The 18,787-nt window shown below is 42.5% G+C and overlaps 1 protein-coding gene across 7 annotated transcripts in view; it reads left to right on the top strand.

Moving 5' to 3' along the window:
* RAPGEF6 (Rap guanine nucleotide exchange factor 6) overlaps window positions 1–18,787 on the top strand; it is a 119,574-nt gene that overhangs the window by 36,828 nt on the left and 63,959 nt on the right. For all 7 annotated transcript variants that reach the window (XM_066197044.1, XM_066197045.1, XM_066197047.1 and 4 more), the window contains exons 5-6: window positions 414–483; window positions 5,545–5,688. In XM_066197044.1, coding sequence (XP_066053141.1) covers window positions 414–483; window positions 5,545–5,688 — 214 coding nt within the window. The remainder of the gene's footprint in view (window positions 1–413; window positions 484–5,544; window positions 5,689–18,787) is intronic.

Raw genomic sequence — 18,787 nt, forward strand, 5'->3', positions numbered from 1 at the left:
AATGCTGTGTACTGAGTAGTATTTTGGAATCTTTGGAATTTATGTATATTTGTTTTTACAAGGCCTGTTTAATGTTTAATTAAAATTTACTAAGGTTTTCTTGTCAGGACTGAGATGTATTATGAGTGGTTTTGAGTATCTGCAAGTAGCAATGATTTTACAAAAGAACATTCTTTATATTTGGACTTTACATAGTAGGCTGTGATGAGGGGTGCTGAATAAATTAAAATATTATGGTAATGATACTATCTAATTAGCATTTCTCATACAATAGTTTTCATCATTTTTTCTTTGTTCTTTTGGTTTTTTTTTTTTTACAACATGGACCATTGCCAATTATTTTTGTTACTGAAAAGGTAAAATAGGCTGTTCATCTCATTCTTTTTTGTTTGCTTTTTTCCATCCCACTCTAGTTTTGGCAAGCAGTCAGGAGGAAAGCGAGGATGCGAATGTATCATATTGGAACCTTCAGAAATGATTGTGGTAAGACAGATTTTTTTCATATGTATTTAAATCTATTGCTGGTTTCAGCAAATTCTTTCTCTTTTACAGCAGAAAGCTTATTGTAAAGTATTCTATGAAATTGCAGTAAAATTGCCTTGATTTCAATTATTCCTATGGCTGCTCTCGGAACAGCAGTAGCTATGTAAATTTCATCCGGATGGGTAAATGATGATGATGATTAGGTCATTCTTTCTAAAATTGTGCTTACTTGAGTTTCAAAAGCCTAGCAGTCACGGCTGAGCTGAGCATTCCTGAGTCAGGCTATGGCAGTCTTCTATCTTGAGTATTTTATTTACATCCCCATTCCCCATTTCAAGGCTTCTATTGGTCATGTCTGGGTGGAAAAACATTCTCCCTCCAAGCCTTTGCAGTGCCACATAGTGTGAAGGCTTGTAGGTAGGAGAAGAAACATGAGTGTGCTTAGCCAAGCTTGAGGAATAAGATTTGTCACCATCCTTAATGTCCAGGGTTCCTTCTGCTTCTTCAGAACACTTCCTGATACTGCCAAGTGCACATATAGGTGCATATATATGTGCTTAGAGAGTGTAGTTTAGTCCTTCCCAGGTTGTTGTACACATGCTGTGAGCAGTTGGAATATTAGGATTGCTTTTCCATAGTGAGGACTGACATTGTATCCCAGCAGTGTGCCTGGGGACGCAGGCAGATCTCTTCCAACTTTCACCTTCGATGTTTTTAATGGAGCTGAAACAAAGCTGTTTGTTGTGCTCAGAACCGACCTGTCTGTTAATCAGACTCCAATCTCCAGACTGCTATTGATTTAGCTGCCCTAGATCTAGATATGGTAACATTAAAACTAACATTTGACAGTGTCTCTTACTGAGCATGTAAATATTCAGCTTCCATAAAATATTTGTTTCCCACAGTGCATTATCAGCAGGGATGTCAGCAGTGTCCTGTACCAAGTCCACTTGCTGTCCTTTGTGCAATTTGCTCTGTGCAATGTCAGTCTGACTCTGCTCGTGGGCTCTGATAGCATCAGTAATATGCTCTGTGCTGCAGCACGTATTTTTAAGCTACAGTCTGCCATGAAGTGCAGGTTAAGAGTGCAAGAAATCTCTCTTCATGCCCTGGAATAAAACAGTTAATTTGTTCTATTCTGAGTTGTCCAGTCTCTTCTCAAAGCTGGAATTCTGGGGGGGGAGATTTATGCCTGGAGAGATGCCACAGGACTATTTGGGTGGCAATGCATACAGCCAGTTCATGGGAGTGCCCCAGGCCCTCTGGTTTGCATTTGCTGCTTTGCATTTTTACTTTTTAATTGCAGCTGCCGAGGATCTGGTGTCTGAACTGAGCATCTGGTACACTCAGTGTGTCCGAGTGCTGTGCCTGGGCTGAGCTGAGTCTTGCGCCTACCTCAGTGCTCCTGTAGCAGAGTGACAAACACTCACCAATCCAGTCATACCATTATTATTTTTAGGTATTAGGGAGAGGTTCTTCCTGTGATGGTGATGAGGCCCTGGCACAGGTTGCCCAGGGAGGCTGTAGATGCCTTGTCCCTGGAAGTGTTCAAGACAAGGTTGGATGGGGCTTGGAGCAACCTGGGATAGTGAAAGATTAGACCAGCCTGGTCTGGATGGTGGCTTGACTCACTCCAAGTTGTGCATTTGTAAGTTTCTGTGAAAAATACTTCATGGGCTAAGGAAACCTTAAGAATTATCTACGTCCTTCTTTGGTCAGATCACCATTGCCAAAAAAACCCCCAAACAAACCACAAACAAAAAACCACCAAAAACCAAGGAAATAAAAGAAGACCTTCTGTGCAGTGTATGCTTCCAGAGAGAAACTGACCCTATTGAAATATATTGCAGAAACTAGTGTTGTGTGTGTAACTGGAGCAGGCACAACTGTGATGAGTGTTTTCAGAGGAACACAGTATCACAGTAGCTGGGGAAGCCAGCATTGGCCTTGTCAGCAGCCTCACACCCTGCCGAGTGTTCCTGGAGACAAAGGCACAGCCCCGACAGCTGTTCACTTGTTTTAAATCTCCTGAATTGTCTGTAATTGTGATTAAATGCCAGTGAGAGTATAGAGACACTTGAAAGTATTTTACATCCTTCTCTGGAACTTCAGTATAATTTTCCAGTAGGAAAATCAGAGAATTAAAAGTGCAGAGTAGTTTCCTCATTTTATTTATGATCATGTTTTACAGGTAAATGTAGCTAAAGGTACTATTAGCTGTATTTTCTAGGAAGCACTTCAAATAGTGTGAGAAGAAAGCATCAGTGGGGTGACATGCACCTTGCTAATGATCATCACTGACACACGGTGTACTTGAGTTTCAGTTCCCTGATTAACTCTTATTAATTTATCTTAATTCTTTTATTTTCTCTAGTTTTTAATTTGCAACATACTAATGAGGTTTAATACATAATGAATATTTATCTTCAAGCAAAAGAATTAGTTAGCCACTTTGATGGAGTTAAAGGACTGTTGTTTCCTGCTGATGACACATTTTTTTGATTTTTTTTCCCCCTTCTCTCCTGTCATTTTAGAATGTAAATCAGTTTTGTAGTGGAAATCCTCTGGGAACAGACCCATTTTAAAGGCCATAAAATGTGGTCAGCTTAAGTTAATGAGGATAACAGATAGTGTGTGAATGAACATTGTAACTCGTATTTTTGGAGGCTGAGCAATCTATTGAATTAATAATAGCCCCATTTATCATTTAAGAAGATGGCCCAGAATTGCAGCATATCTTGGTGTATTGAAGTGTCATTACTGTTGTTCCTTGGTGCTTTTATTTTCTTCTTCAGATCGAAGCATACGATTTCAGAAGAGCAGTGTGATACTCACAGGTAGAAAATATTTCATTGCTGCTTTGGACTGCAGAGTGAAACAGGGCAGTCCTGTGGTTCTGCTTGATTTCTGTGTGGCAGCCAGTGCCTGAGTGATGCTGGTGGAGCATCCTGCTGCTGCCTGTGTTTCAAGTTAATAAAGGACACCTTTTGATTAGGATACGGCCAGTTAATGTGCTGTTCCAGACTTTTTGGCACAAGAGCACAAGTCTGATGAGGAGCAGCTGAGGGAGCTGGGGGTGCTCAGACAGCAGAAAAGGAGGCTCAGTAGGGAACCTGACAGGAGGTTGTAGCCAGGTGGGGATCAGCCTCTTCTCCCTGGTAACAAGGGATAAAATGAGGAAATGGCCTCAGGTTGTGCCAGGGGAAGTTTAGATTGGATATTAGGGAAATTTTCTTCTTGGGATGGGTCAAAACCTGGCACAGGCTGCCCAGGGCAGTGGTGGAGTCACCACCACCCCGGAAGGATTTCATGGATGTGTAGATGTGGCACCTGGGGACAAGGTTTAGTGGTGGGCCTGGCAGGGCTAAGGGCATGGTTGGACACGAGGATCTTTGGAGTCCTTTTCCAGCCTTAACAGTTCTGTGATACTGCATTGAAAATGAAGTAGTGGGAAGCAGTCTGTGGGACAGTGTCCCCATCTGGCTTGATGGCAGCCTGGTTCTCCTGGCTCTGCAGTGGCCCAGGGAATCTGTTCTCCCTTTGCTCCCGTGCTGGGACGTGGCTCACAGCATCCACAGAGAAGCTGAATTCCTCCATAGGGGTGTGATGAGGGTGACACCTCTCTGCCAACAGGAATTCTTAGTTTTAACCAGGTGAAAGCAGGGCTGAGTGAGGTGTCTAGGTGTGCCTATCCTGTTGGTGCACAGAACATCAAAAACAGTTCTTGTAAATCAGAAGTGTTGACAACCTGGTGGTCAGCTGGACTCAAAATACTGCTCGTGCTGGTAGTACTGAGCTGGAAACTGTGGCATGGAGGTCTTTCCTGGTTTCTGATTTCCATGGTTTTTTTTGTCAACAGCAGTTCACTGACCAAAGGAAGCAGGTGGTCTCATTTTCCGCCACTTGTTTTGACTTACTGCTGTCAAATAATTTATTTATGCTTATGTCTTAGTTTTCAGTTAGAATTGTGAAAGAAAAGTAATTTCTGTAAAAAGTAATTTCTTGTTTCTGTCTGTTGAGTCTTTCTGCATTTCATTTTTTTGTATCTTTTCGATTTTAATTTTAAGATAATTTACTTAAATATGTCAAGTGAATGCTGTGTAAGACCATACAGAGGTTCTTTTCCTGTTCCAGTGGTATAGTCTTAATGTTTAGGATTTTCCAGTGAAATTCGGAGAAAAAAATTAAAAATAAGCCATTGAAGACAGTAGAAACTTCTGCATAGTAATTATATTGTAGATAAGCTTCTTGCCTGCTGCAGCCTATTTGCATGCATGTCTGCCCTGCTTCCTGCTGGGAGATATTTTTCCAAAACATCAAAAGGAAATGGGAAAGGAGAAAGGATGAGACCGCTTTTTATAGAAAAAGAGAATTGTAGCTATTGAGATAAAAGGTTTCATATAGGCTTTTACTAACAAGATAAATTCACGTAATTTTTAATGTTTAGTCAAATAATATTTGACATCAAGATACGAATCAAGTTCCAGCCATTTCTCTATAATCCACTGGAAGTGATTAGAAGGCAGTATGACATAAGAGAAGTAGCTGTTTATAAAAAGGGGGAATATTTAAAGTTGTTTAGCTATGACCGATACTAGAAAAAAATTATGCTTTTAAAAATTGCACTACTAAAAATAGGGTATAATTAAATATTTTTGCCAGATTATAAATACACAAAAAATGGTTACTTCTGTATTGAAGATAGACTTGAAATGAGCAGTGCCTGTAACTCCTTCATGGTACATGTGGGTGCAGAAGGGTTTCTGTTGATGAGTGACATTCTTTAGAGAATATATGTGCCTTTTTTACTCTTTGTATTTAAAAAAAAAAAAAAAAAAAAGTTTCCCGGAAGGAAACTGTGGCCTCCGGCTCATTGTAATAAGGCATTTCTGCGATCTGTGGCAGTGGTTCTGTGAAACAACCATGGTCCTTGTCTCCGGAAAAGCTCAGCTGCCCTGAACTTATGTTTGTTCCTTCCACATGAGTTTCATACGGCTCCATCGGCTCTCGGTGCTATGGAAGAACTGGATGTTTAACCAGGAGCCTGAACATGTGTTTCAGGTGGAGAACTCTAAAGACAATGAGGAAAACATCTTGCAAAGAGAAGTCCCGCTCCGGCAGTCCCGTCGGAGGTATAGGAAGATCAACCAGAGGGGAGAACGTCAGACCATCACGGACAATGTGGATTCCAGCAGCTACATGTCGGTGAGTCTGCTCTCCCTTGGCCCAACTCCTTGGCATTGGGATGTCTGCATGGCTGGCTGGAGTCTTCTTTTGGTGACCAAACTGGTGAAGTGAAATAGTCCACGCTTGCTGTTTTTGAGAACACTTGTTTTGTGTTGAGGGGCAGTGAAGTGGTTTGGATTGGAACACCATAGGTGGAAGTGAAGGTAGTAATTGGAAAAGATGGGGATTTTTTGGTTTAGGTATCTTCAGCTGAGCACTATAAATAAATCTTAACATGCTCACTGGACAGAGAAATGGTCATTCTTCATTTTTTGTTGGTTTTACCTGGAGTACTTTTGGTAAGGTGTAGAAATTGGTGTGTTTCTTTTTTTTCCTTAATAAATTTGAACTGTGGTTTAGAGCTGAGTTAATTGCAAATGCAGATCAATACAGCATTAATGCTGTTGTACTTGGTTGTGTTTACTTGCTTAAGAATAGTGTAGTGGTAGTTCAAGCATCAAAAAGAGTAGCAACTAGTCGGCTAGTCTTAAATAGCAGCAGAGACTATAAACTCTGCCTGTGTGAAGTCACGTACTGCTGTGGTTTCAGGGCTGCAAAGCAAATGTAGAGGTTTTTCTTCAGTATTATTTTTCAAACTTCCTGCTTGGTAACAGGATATGTGATCTAGACAAATAATTTAATTGAAAATAATTGTTCTGGATAATTTGATCTGCTTTGAAAATCAAAGGTTAAAACCACTAACGTTGAAGTACAAGTCTGGAATAGTATTCATGCTCAGAAGAGAAAAAACCAATTTCTCCCTCTTTTCCCCTTTCTTCCTTTTCATCTCCCCAAAAGAGATACATTCTCAGTTGATAGGCTTCAAAACATCTGATGTGTGCAGTCAGATGTGAACTTTTTTAAACTGATGTTTTTCCTACATGTTGGTAGCAGTTGGGTCACAGGTGGTGATTTTAGGCCCCGCACAGCATTACTGTGTCTGTGACAGGAAGAGAATATGTTTGAAGTTTAACATCCTCTGCCATCTCGTTTCTAGAACTGTCACGTATGTTGCATTTTATCATTAGTAAGACATTAAATTAGTTATTGAAGAAATGAGATGTTGGACCCTCACACTGGGCGGGTGTGCGTAAAGCTTTATTAGGAATTAAATTCCAGTCTGTGTATGACAGAATCTATCTCTGTCCCTTTGGCGTTTGTGACAGTGAATAAGCACAGAGATAATAATTCTCAGGTTTCATTGCAGAGAGTAGGAGAATCCCAGGAACAGCTGATGCTGGTGCTACCTATGCAGCTTGCCTGGAGGGATGCGTGAGAAGGGACTTGGCATCTTTGTTCTGAGAAAGACCAAGTTTCACGGCTTCTTAAATGATTTCAGAGACTGTCAGTTACTGCTGCAAGGAGTCAGTGTGGTACACTCACAGGACTGCTTAGTCAACAGATGATGTCCTCATTAAGATTCTTCTTCACGTTGGTTTATTTTTCTTTGTGTTGTTTTATTTCATTGTTACCAACACTACAGAGCACCTGTGCCTGTGGTTGCTTGTTGCAAGCCTGGTGGCTTCCTCAGATTTGTGAATATACATATGCATATATATGTACACACACACACACACATGTATATACACATGAGGTGTTAGATGGAAAATGGTATAAACTTCTTAAATCAACAACACATTCCTAAATCTGCTTTTATGTCTGTTAATTAGGAATATATAAGAAGAGTCTTGTAACACTAAATGTTTTCCTGGATGAGTGAGTGCTAACAGGCAAGGACTAAATGACCACCTCTCTGCTACCAAATCTCCAAGATTTTGGGTTTTCAGGAGTCTGAATTGAAGTACCAATCCTTGCTCTGTATACTGTAAGCTCCTAATTAGAAAGTGTCATACTTTGAGTACTTAAGGTAGCAAAAAAATAATTTGTAACTCAAGAGATGGCTAAGAAATCAAAACACGGTAACAAGCTGCCTGTGTGACAAGTAAGGAAAAGTTTGGTGCCTATATTTTTCCATATTCCATTATAAACTAGTAAAATAATAAATTATTTTAGGCATGGTTAGTTCTATGCCTGTATGAATGTGCTCAGACATTGTCACATTGGTTCCCAGTGACCTTGAAAAACAGATTGCATGGTGTAACCCTTTATGGTAGCCCATGAGAGAAGAGTAGGATCATAGAATGGTTTGAGTTGGAAGGGACCTTAAAGATCATCTAGTTCCAGCACTCTGCTGTAGGCAGGGGATCAGGATAAGGAGGGGAGGGTAAGTCAACCTTCCATTTTACAGGAACTTAAAATAAGTTTTCTGCCAGAGTGGGAAAAGTGTTTACAAACTGTCCAGCAGATCTCCTGTCTGGCATAAGGCTAATGAATGAGCACAGAGCTGTATTTCACTCTCCAGCCTGTTCCTGAGTGCTCTGTGACAGATGCTGAATGCAGCCTCATGGAGCTTTTGTGTGTCCTGTGTGCTTGGGGGAGGGCTTGGAGCTTTCCAGCCTCCACATGGACTCCGGTCTGTCTCCCGTGGTTGATGTTGGAATACTCAGTATGACACCATTTAAGTTTTTACATACTTAATCCCTCATATGCAAGTAGTTTTCTGCTTTCTAAAGAAAACTCAGATCCTTTAGGTACTGAAACTCAGTATTTTTTTAACCCAGCTAAGAATTTTTGCTTAAATATAAGTTTTTTGGGTTTGCTTTTAAGGGGAATTATCTATGCAGTCTCCATTAACTCCTTAGAATGTATATCTCTGCACATTAAATATACTGTGGTTATATTTACAATTAAGGTTAATCCATGTTTTGTAAAACATTACGTATTGGGTTGTGACATGAACTAACATCTACTTCTCACATGGAGTACTTCTTTTTAGTGCTGGAACTTGTTCTTTAGAAATACCTGATTGGCCACAAAACCAAGATTTATATGCAGATATTTTAAATGATATTTTAAATGACTGTTATATTCTTGAAGCTCTTCTCTTATGCCTCTTAATTAAGTGAAAGAGTTCTAGTTCCTGATTTAACTGTATATCTTCAGGATAGCTGACATTCCAATTATTGTGGGTATCTTAAATTTCTTCCCTCTCTGTTTTCCCTCAAATAAGCTAATGTTAAAAATTAATTACCTAGTTGGTTTCTTTGGTGAAGGTGTTACCACCTAGATTCCTTTGCTACGTTTTTGTGGTTCATAGAACAGTGTTACTTCACAAGAACACTGGTTGTCTGCAGAATTAACTATTTGTAGTTTGTTGGGGTTTTTGGGTGTTTTTTTTTCCTTCCTGGTAAATACAGTGAACGCATCCTGGCAGTGTTCTTTCTTTTCCCTCAGAGTGAGCAGGTTTATGTTTCTGTCTCTGTCTTCAAAGAGCACAGTGGTGTGACTTTGCCCTTGCAGTCCCTGTGCAGGGGATGCCAGCACTGCTCTGGTGGCTTGGTCAGCAGGCTGGGCTCTCCTCCAGATCCAGAGTGCACCCAAGCCATGTTGAGGTGGCACTGGGGATTCTTCCCTTCCACGGCACAGCAGGCCGGCCAGATCCCATGGACAGTTGTGTATTTGGCAAACACTTAGCAATGTTTTTTTCAGGGTACACAACAGCACTGCTGCCTGTGCAGGGCTGGGGGAGGTGGCTCTGTCGCGGTGGTCACGTGTGAGGCCACGGTGGCAGCCCGAGGATGTGCGGCTGTCAGTCTGACTGGGGCAGGTCTGAGCATCCCCATAATTACATCAGAGCTCTTCATCCCTGGGCATTTCCGGCCTTTTTCATTTTTGTTACTTAGTAATTCTGCATCTTGCACATCACCACCAGAGTAACATTCTGACCATGGGGAAGAAAGTGAGGCTGGACACATTTGGCAAAGGCTCTTGCTCAAAACCAATGGATTCGGAAGAAGTGTGCCGCTGGTGTTAATTATGCCAGCTCTCGCTTCAGATCTGATTTGTTAGCATGATTGCATATCTTGGTGGTGATAAGCATCCAGCCAGGAGCTGGGGTCATTGCAGCAGGGCAGCATCACAATGGAGACGAGTGAGTCATTTCTATTCTTAGTCTGTTTCTGAACCCAATCGATAATGCAGCCATGTTTTATGATTACAAAAGAAGAAAGTAATAACACAACCATGTTTTCTACTTACAAAAGAAAGAAATAATTGTGATCATCTCTGTTAAACTATATCCCAAACTTCTGTGCTCATGCAGTAGGAGCTTACAAAACTGCAGCCAGAATAACAGCAAATGACCTTTTAATGATAATGCTTTAAAAAAATAAAAATTAATTAAAGTTCTGGTGCTTTTTAAAAGTTAAATTGCTGTTTTGATCTTGGATCAAGTATTAGGAAAGTAAACAGTTCAATTATTTATCCTCATAGTTAAAAAGTAAAACCTGAGATAGTAAGTTTTTAATTTATATTTCTGGGAGTGTTTAATTCCAAACAGGCTTTAACAGTTCAGTACAAATTTCTGTGTGACTCAAACCTGTAAACTCAAATATTTTTTTCGTTTCAGTAAAATTTTTCTAATTCATGTTTATGGTCAGTAATTTGAGGTTGTGGACTCTCCATCCCTGGAAGAGGCCAGGTTGGATGGGGCCTGGAGCAACGTGGTGTAGTGGAAGGTGTTCCTGCCTTGAGGGGTTGGAACAAGATAATCTTTAAAATCCTTTCCAACCCAAACCATTCTGTGATTCTATGCATTTATTACCCACATACATTTTTGACAAGTCTCTGTGACTTTTTTTTCAAATGAATATTTGCAGCTCTAAAAATAGTGCATGTGTGATCTAATGCCTATTTCTGTGGAGTTGTGACAACATACTGATGTTTTTCACCTGTTAGTTTATTATAGAGCAGAATAAAGAAATTAGTACCAAACTTCAGTAGTAATCCACTTCCTCAGAGATGCAGTTTTTTAAACTACTGTAAGAGGATGATGAGGTTTAAAGGATTTATTATAATACTGCGTTTTATGGACAGTATCTTAATATTTGCATCAAGTAAAATTTGTCCTGGAGCCTTGTAGAAGCATTTATCTTCAGAGAAGTCTGTCGTTGCAGACTGCTTGAGTGGCAAGTTTCTTGTTCTTTGATCATTACTTAATGTAATCCTTTCAGAGGCTGGAGGTAGAATGGGGGATCTCATAATTGGAAGGAATTAAGTCACATTTCAGTATACTGGATCAAACCCATTAGGTGCTTTACCATCACCAATCCTTCTCCTTTTAAATGCTGTAAAACACAGTGGGTCTTTTATAATCTACTTTAACTACCTGGTAAATTTGCTGAAATGGTACCTTTTATTGATGTAAACCAAGTAAGACTGACTTAGAGCATGTCTCCAGCTGCCTTTTGTTAAACCTGAACACAGAGCATTGCTGGCTTCTGTTTATTTGGAATATCAGTTAATTTTGATGTGGCTGTGGCCGATCTTGTGAGTGCCTGAAATGTTTAGTTCTTGAGCTGGAGGATGGTTCTCTTTGCAGCTCATTGCTTTTTATTGTGTTTGTGCCCACACTTCCTCTTTTTGACACTTAAAAAAAAATTTGATAGAATTTTAACTCTATTAGGTAATGAAAGGCTGAGACAGTTGGGGCTATTCAGCCTGGAGAGGAAAAGGCTTTGGGGAGACCATAGAGCACCTTCCACTGCCTCAAGGGGCTCCAAGGGAGCTGGAGAGGAACTTTGGAGAAGGGCTTGGGGTAATAGGACAAGGGAGGATGGCTTTAGGCTGGTAGGAAGAGTAGGTTTAAATTGGTAAAAGGAAGAAATTCTTTACTATAAGGGTGGTAAGGCCCTGGCACAGGTTGCCCCGAGAGGTTGTGGCTGCCCCATCCCTGGAAGTGTTTAAGGCCTTGTTTGATGGGCTTGGGGCAAGCTGGGATAATGGAAGGTGTCCCTGCCCATGGCAGTGGCTTGGGACTGATAATTTTCTATGGTTCCTTCCAACCCAAACCATTCCATGATTCTATGAATCAAAAGAAAATTCAGGTCTTGATGAAATCCTTGGGTCTTGCAGAAGATACCGAAATTAATGTAGTCGTTACCTCTCTGGAGGTGTTGTGTGATACAAAGAGATAACGCGGGTTCTGTCTTCCTGATGCTGTTTTTTGACAACATGAGGATTTTCTCTAGTTTCCATCTCTAATTTTGCATGGCCTAGGTGGAATCCCAGCTTCTAGGTGCTCAGGTTCCAGAGCATGTGCCAGAGCCTCTGTTAGCCAGGCACCCTGTGCGGGACAGGACCCTGGAAAAGCCCGTGTATGCAGTCCCTGTTGGCAGCTCTTCTGAACTCCTGCAATTTTATGTGCGTTTCTTGCTTATGTGATCAAAAGAAGCAGCATCTGCAGTTCGTTCACTTCCTGTGTGGGCCCCTGCGGGTTTGGTTTGCCGTGGGCTGCACACAAAGGGCGCGTGGGTGTGGATCCGGCACTGTCTGGTGGAGGAGAGGAGATGTACATGGATGGAGCCCCCTGCTTTGTGGACAGGAAAATTTCTGTTAGGCTGGGCTTTGGGGGTGGGGGAGGAGGCTGTGCATCAGGTAGTGGCTCAGCAGCTCTCTTAATGGTGTAGAGGTGTCTGGTTCCCAGGCCAGGCGTCTGGGGAAGGGTCTGCAGCACGAGTCTTGATGAGGAGCAGCTGAGGGAGCTGGCAGGGCTCAGCCTAAAGCAAAGGAGGCTCAGAAAGGACCTTATCATTCTCTGCAACTAACTCCCTGACAGGAGATTGGAACCACATGCGGGTTGATCTGTTCTCCCAGGTAGCAAAGGATGACTGGAAACAGCGTCAAGTTGAGCTAGGGACTGTTTTGGTTGAATATTAGGAAAAATTTCATCATAGAAAGGGTTGTAAGGCATTGAAACAGGCTGCCCAGGGCAGTGGTAGAACTACCATCTCTGGAAGTGTAAAAAAAAAATCTGTGGGTATGGCAGTGAGGGCATGGTTTAGTCGTGAACATGGTGGTGGTGCTGGATTGTTGGTTGAACTTCCTGGTCTTGGAGGTCTTCTCCAGCCTTAACTGTGATACTGTGATGGTATGATTCTACTGCTTCATTGGTGGAGCTGGAAGCACCCTCTGGCAGGGTCCCACGGCATCCAGCATGGGAACCTGTGCTCGGCATCTTGAACTTACCCTGGTCTGCCGAGCTGTCCTCGGGCACTTCCTTCTGCTTTTGTAAGCAAGGGGAAAATTGCCAAATGCACGTTCTCTCATACTTTATTTTACGTATTGATTTTGTCTGCTCATTTTGTCAGCAGTGTTACTTTCAAGGGCTCCTTGAAAGTCTGCTGCTGGTTATGGTGGTCATTAGCAAAACGCCAGTCCTCAAAGTGTACTGTGCATTAAAAATCTTCCTAGGAATTTCCATAGACCACTGGTGTTTCCCAAGCCAATTAATGAGTGCTCGCAGTTTCAAATGAGTAATGACTTGAATAGGCTGTGCAGAAAGTATGAAAGTACTTAATGAAAATACTGCCCTTTGGTTAAAATCTGCGTTTTTCAGATTTTTTTTTTTAAACTAACAACGTAATGCAACATGACAACCCCAATTTATCCATAATGAAAGTGGTTGTTTTTCAGACCTTATATTCAGGATTTTCCCTAAAGATTTCATGGCCTTGACAAGCAGGTTATATGTAAACTGGGATTTACGGGAACCATCTCAGTTTGGAGGTGACATGTGCAGCTGTGTAACAGCAGTTAAAGGCGATGCGCAAATGAAACTACATCAGACTGAAACACGGGAGAGTTTATTTTAAGCAAGCACCTGTACTTACTGAAATCTGGCTGCTGTCAGTAGTTTGCAGCCCTTCTCATAGCCCTGGGAAGAGCTGTGGTGGGGGGTGATGCCACAGATGTTGTCCTGCCCTGCCGGGCTGTGGCTTTGGTCCTGGAACAAAGTACTGAGTTGCTGTTAGGGAGAGCTATACTCTGAGGTTGGTAATAGAACCCATCTTCTCTGCTCGTCAAGGCCAGGCTGAACAAAGCTTGGAGCAGCCTGGTCTAGTGCAAGGTGTCCCTGCCCATGGCAGGAGGGTTGGAATGAGATGAGCTTTAAGGTCCCTCACAATTTGTTCTATGATTCTTGCCTCAAAGACTTGTTTTTGAACCTTTCTCCATCTCGAGTAAGTTTAGCAGTCAGCTGTACATCTGCTCCCTCCCCAGGTGTTGGGGTCATGATGGGCTCCCTGACCCCAGGGTCATACAACAGAAAGTTTGTGTGTTGCCCTCCCCTTGCTTAGCAGAGCAGCAGAACTGCACTTGCTTGTGATAACTCAAGAAAAACTTGTGGATATTTGTACACTATTTTACTACCTGCAGTCTAAATACAGCAGTCTTTTTACCTGGTGAACGCTTCTTCCAGGAAGCCTGGAACAGTTTGGAAGCAGATCCAGAGCACAGTCTGTCCTTTGCAGGAAAACCATCCCACTCTGTTGGCTGGGATCAATCTGGAGAGTTGCTCAAACCTTGACCTCATCTGGTGCTGACAGTGTTGTGGGAGGGATGTACTCTTGTGGCAGAAAAACCTTTCAGAACTTCTAAATATTTTGCAAATTGCCACCACAAGAAGTAAAAATTCAGTCACTACTGTGCTCTCCAGACAATAACTGGTTATCTGTTTCTTTTTCTTTTTACCACATAGACAAATTTACACCATGATAGAATTTAACTCAGTTTCTTGGAAAATGCTTGAGAAAATACTTTATGTAGCATGTCCAGAGAGTTAATCTCTGTTTCAAAGGACCCTAAGGGTTTGGGTGGCAGTTTCGAAGTCATTAATTCTTTATAACCAACCTCTTATGCAAACCTGATGGAGAATGATGTGTGAGGGTTGTGCCCACTGCTCATAACTGCATTGTGTCACTCAGGGGTTGATGGTAAAAGATCCTCTGCACCAGAGAGATGTTTTGTTCATTTTGGAGACTTAAAAATCTTTTGTGTATGAGTTGCAGTTCTTTTTTCGATCCTTGTTTTTAACATCATTGTTTCAGTCTCTTGAAATTACATATTAGGTGGCTTCTTGTAGGAATGTGACAGGGTAGTAGCCAACAAGCTGGTCTCCCTGTGTGCAGGGAGATGGTAGCATGCATGGATCTGTTTTTTATTTCCTGTCTTCCATCTGGGCTACTTCTGTCCAATATGCTCTACTCAAATGTAACAGCCTGGTTGTAGTCTCACTTGTAGCCAACTCAGCCTTTCACTTAGGTTTAGGTTTCTCCTGCCATAGAGAAAAGTAGTGGTTTGAAGGGTTATTTTGTATGTTAGCCTTGTAAAGTTGGAGTTGTTGGGTTGAATGTCACATAGCTCTGAAGGATTTTTTTAAAGGACTGTGATGGTGTTGTCTTCAACTTTGTGTTCAAGGTAAAATGGATTTTTGATTTAGAATATGGAAATACACATCAACTCAGTCACGTTCTTCGTAAGCCTTATGGACCAGTTTAGAGATGGAGAATATCCTGAGCAATTTTCAATAAAAATCACCATCAGAAAATGTCAGTGCATCATTAAAAGCATTTGGATGCTCTGTTTTCCTTGGAAAAACTTGGCATGAAAACCACTGCCTGTATGAGAGAATAGCTAGATAAGTATCTTTGGTTTTGGCATAGAGCTGATTAGTATCTTATGACATTTAACAGCATTTTTAGTTTTATATTTGATATGTGGCATCTTTCTTAATAGTGATATATCTGACAGATAAAATACTAGACTAAATGGGACCATCATTGTATCTTAATTTGTCATTGTTCCTTACCTTGTTCTTGCAAGTCAGACTTGCCTTTTGTCGCTGACTATTAGCGGATTTTGTTCTTATGTGATGAAGTTTCTAGTTGGAGGTAAAGTAGCTGCAGTGCTTGTATTGTATTTATGATTTTGATTTTGTTTCCTTCGAAGTTTGGTTAGCATTTGTGGTTTGTCAACTTGGAGCGCAGGTATCGCATGGGGCTCACCCCTTGCTTTATCTACTGGATCAGTTTCTCAGATTGGGTGAGAATAGCTGGGGTTTTCCTGCTGTTTTGCCCTCAGTAGAAGGAGGACCCCAAATGACACTGGGAAAAACCTCTGAACATACCGAGCTTTGCATTTTTAAAGGTGATAAAGGCTGGATTTTACCAGAAAATGAGAAAGTTTAGAAATCACTGTGCTGTGATCTGATGACAGAAGTCTTGCAGAGGAGCCTTGCAGAGCTGCTGTAGGGTCTGAGCTGTGTTTCCCCAGCGTGGCTGGTCTGGGGATCCAGATCTCAGGGTCTGCAGACCCTGAGCCTGGTACCCTCCCCCTTATTCCCTGTTCACACTGCTACAGAACTCAGTGCTGAGCCTGGCTGGTCCCAGCCTGGGTCCGGGGCTGGCCGAGCTGTTTGTGTGAAGTTATGCCTGAGCACAGGCAAGTCTGTCAGGGTGGGACTCCTTCCAGACACAGGGCAGACTCCTTCACTCTTCCCACTGGATGCACTGACCGCTGATAAATGAAAGGGGGCTGTTCAAAATTACCAGTGCTTAGGAGAGAAATTTTGGTAGGAGGAGTCAAATCCCTCCTCTCTTCCCACGTTCAGGCTTCCAGTTTGGTGTTAATCCTCAAGCAAAAAGACAAAAGAAATACTGGAAGTGGCATTTTCATGATTTCTTTTAACCTCATCTGTGGACTTAATGCAAGGTCGTTTAATCAGAAGCCTTCTTCTTGCGAAAGCTGTGGTAGTACCTTATGTTCTAAATAGCCCTAATCTACTTGGTTTAACCTGACATGCTGTTTTGAATAACTGAGGGAAGAAAAAGTGGTATTTTGAATGGGTTTTTGTATCAACTTTGGTGGAACGAGAAAAATATACATACACCTTTATGGGCTTTGCAAATGGGAGACCCCACCTGGCTTCCCAGGTCCCTGTCTGCTGAAGAAATCACAGCCGGGTCCATGTTAAGTTTGGGAAGCGATGTCAGATTTGAGACTAGATTGAGGTTATGTTTAATGAGCAAAATTCTAAATGTGTTTTGGAAATTTTGCTGCGGGATATTAGCTGTTTTGTCCTTTCTGTGTCTCTGAGCGGATTCAGTCCCCCAGACTGACTTTCTTGGGGTTGGTATCCACACCTTTTCAGCACCAGGGATTTTCGGGTTGCAGACCTTCCCAGACTTCCCCACCCCTCGCCGAAATGAGATGCCAGGAAGGGAGGGAGGAGTGTGGTATGAATCATCTCAGTTCAGACCGTTGAAAGGAACTATATTTGTTTGAGTCCGTAGCAAAGGGGGCTTCCCCCTTCCCCAGCGCTGCCGTCATCCCTGTTTGTGATGCGGATCATGCTCTGCCCAGCTCTGCGGCGTGTGTGCGCGAGACAGAGCTGCGGGAGAGAGCTGTAATTTATAAATGTATTATAAACCATATAAACCTGAATCGTTGCAAATAGAAGATGACCTTTCCCTGCTTAACACAGCAGCGGAAAAAAGAGTCAGGGTAGTGTGAAAGCAGTGGAGAAATTCAATCCATGGTGCCTTTTCATTGTTCCTCCTGTGTTGCTGGTGCTATATTTAGAAGCTTACATCACTTAAGGGATGATGACAGTCTCTGCCCTCCCCCTCCCGCTCTCCCCCTGCACTCCCTCGCTCCTTCCCTTAGGATGGATCATGTTTTCATACTACTTATGAGTCCTACAGGTCTTCGGGTAGGATTTTTCTACAGCCTTTTAGTAAGTGCTACCGTGGAAAGGGAGAAGGATGTGGTGGCACCACGGAATGTCGCCCTGAAGGGGAACAGGAGCTTGTGGTGCTGCTTTTCCTCCCTCCCCTTCCTAAAAGAGTCGGGAACAGGGTGGAGGTTTTATGTTTTTTCCTTTTTTTCTTGAGAAGCCCTGATGAGGGGCTGACCTTGCCACGACAATACAATGAGTTGTTTTTGCTGTGTAAGTTCAGAGGTGGGGAGAAGCTCTGAGCAGCATGGCAGTGACACTGAATCCAGTGAGCTGTGCCAGCATGGCAGGGTCTGCAGCAGGCTCTGCCTTCTGCACCCCTTGCTCCCCATTGCCCGTCTGTCCAAAAAGATGTAAAGTACTCAAATCTATGGAAATAACCTCTTGATGCAGGTGCCCTTAATGCTAAAATATTTCTGCATTACGCCGCTATGTTTGGCAGTTTCCACTCAGAAAACTCTATTAATTTTAACCTGAAACATCAAACATCATTGCCTGAGCGTGTGCAATGACAGATCGCCTTGTGAGCAGCGGTTGCCTTCCCCAGCCCCCACCTGGGCTCGGAGTCAGGATGCGCCTGAGCTGCTGCACTGGAGGTGGGGGGGCCGGGGAAGGTGCCTGCTCATGTCTGAGCGCTGCGGGAAGCAGCGGGGCAGGGACAGCGTGCCAGCGGCCGCCTGCCTCCGAGGACAAAAGGACAGAAGTCCTTAAACCCAGCTCACGGCCCCAGGCCCCTCAGCCAGCGGCTCCCGCCTCGTCAGCCAGGGCCTCGGTGGCTTTGAGACTGTCACTGTCCTCCCCGCTGGACTTGCACAATGGGCTTTTCTTCCTCTGATTGATCAGGGAAAAGTCCTGCTGCTTGCGGGGTACCTTCTGCCAGCAGCTGCCAGTGCTTTCCAGCCTGTGCAGGGCTTGCATTTGTGGTGTCCTTAAATAAGGGAAGACTCTAATCCTGCCGAACTGAATGTGCATTTAAATTATGAAAGGCTTTACTATCCTTTTAAAAACATCTCATTTTTCAGTGACTTACTCTTGTTAGACAATTAGAACGTGCAGATTTGGTTAGCAGTCTGGAGGATTCAGGTAGCATTATGGGAGGATAAAGACAATAATGCAGAGAAATCTATGGAGTGGTATTTCAGCATGGAAGTAAATCAGTGTTAAGGAACAAAGACTCCCTTTAATACAGAGATTGTATACTGTTTTATCCTAAAGATCTTCTTAAAACTTGGATTCTGGCTTAAAATGTGTCTGGTGATTTTTTGTTTGTGATTCTGCTCAATGCCGCAGCTCCTCTCAAACATTTCGATTGTGATCAGTACCAAGCCTTTGTATCAGATCTTTTTTCATCTCAGAGTTGCTCTAGTTTTGAGATTTGTCATTAAACAGATGATTTATAAAAAACTCACAGCCCTGTGCTGCAGGGAGCTGAGGCTGCAGAGAGGC

The sequence above is a fragment of the Chamaea fasciata genome, unplaced genomic scaffold (genome assembly GCF_029207755.1).
Source record: "Chamaea fasciata isolate MVZ Bird 193981 ecotype frontalis unplaced genomic scaffold, bChaFas1.0.hap1 SCAF_15, whole genome shotgun sequence".
Lineage (NCBI taxonomy): Eukaryota > Metazoa > Chordata > Aves > Passeriformes > Sylviidae > Chamaea > Chamaea fasciata.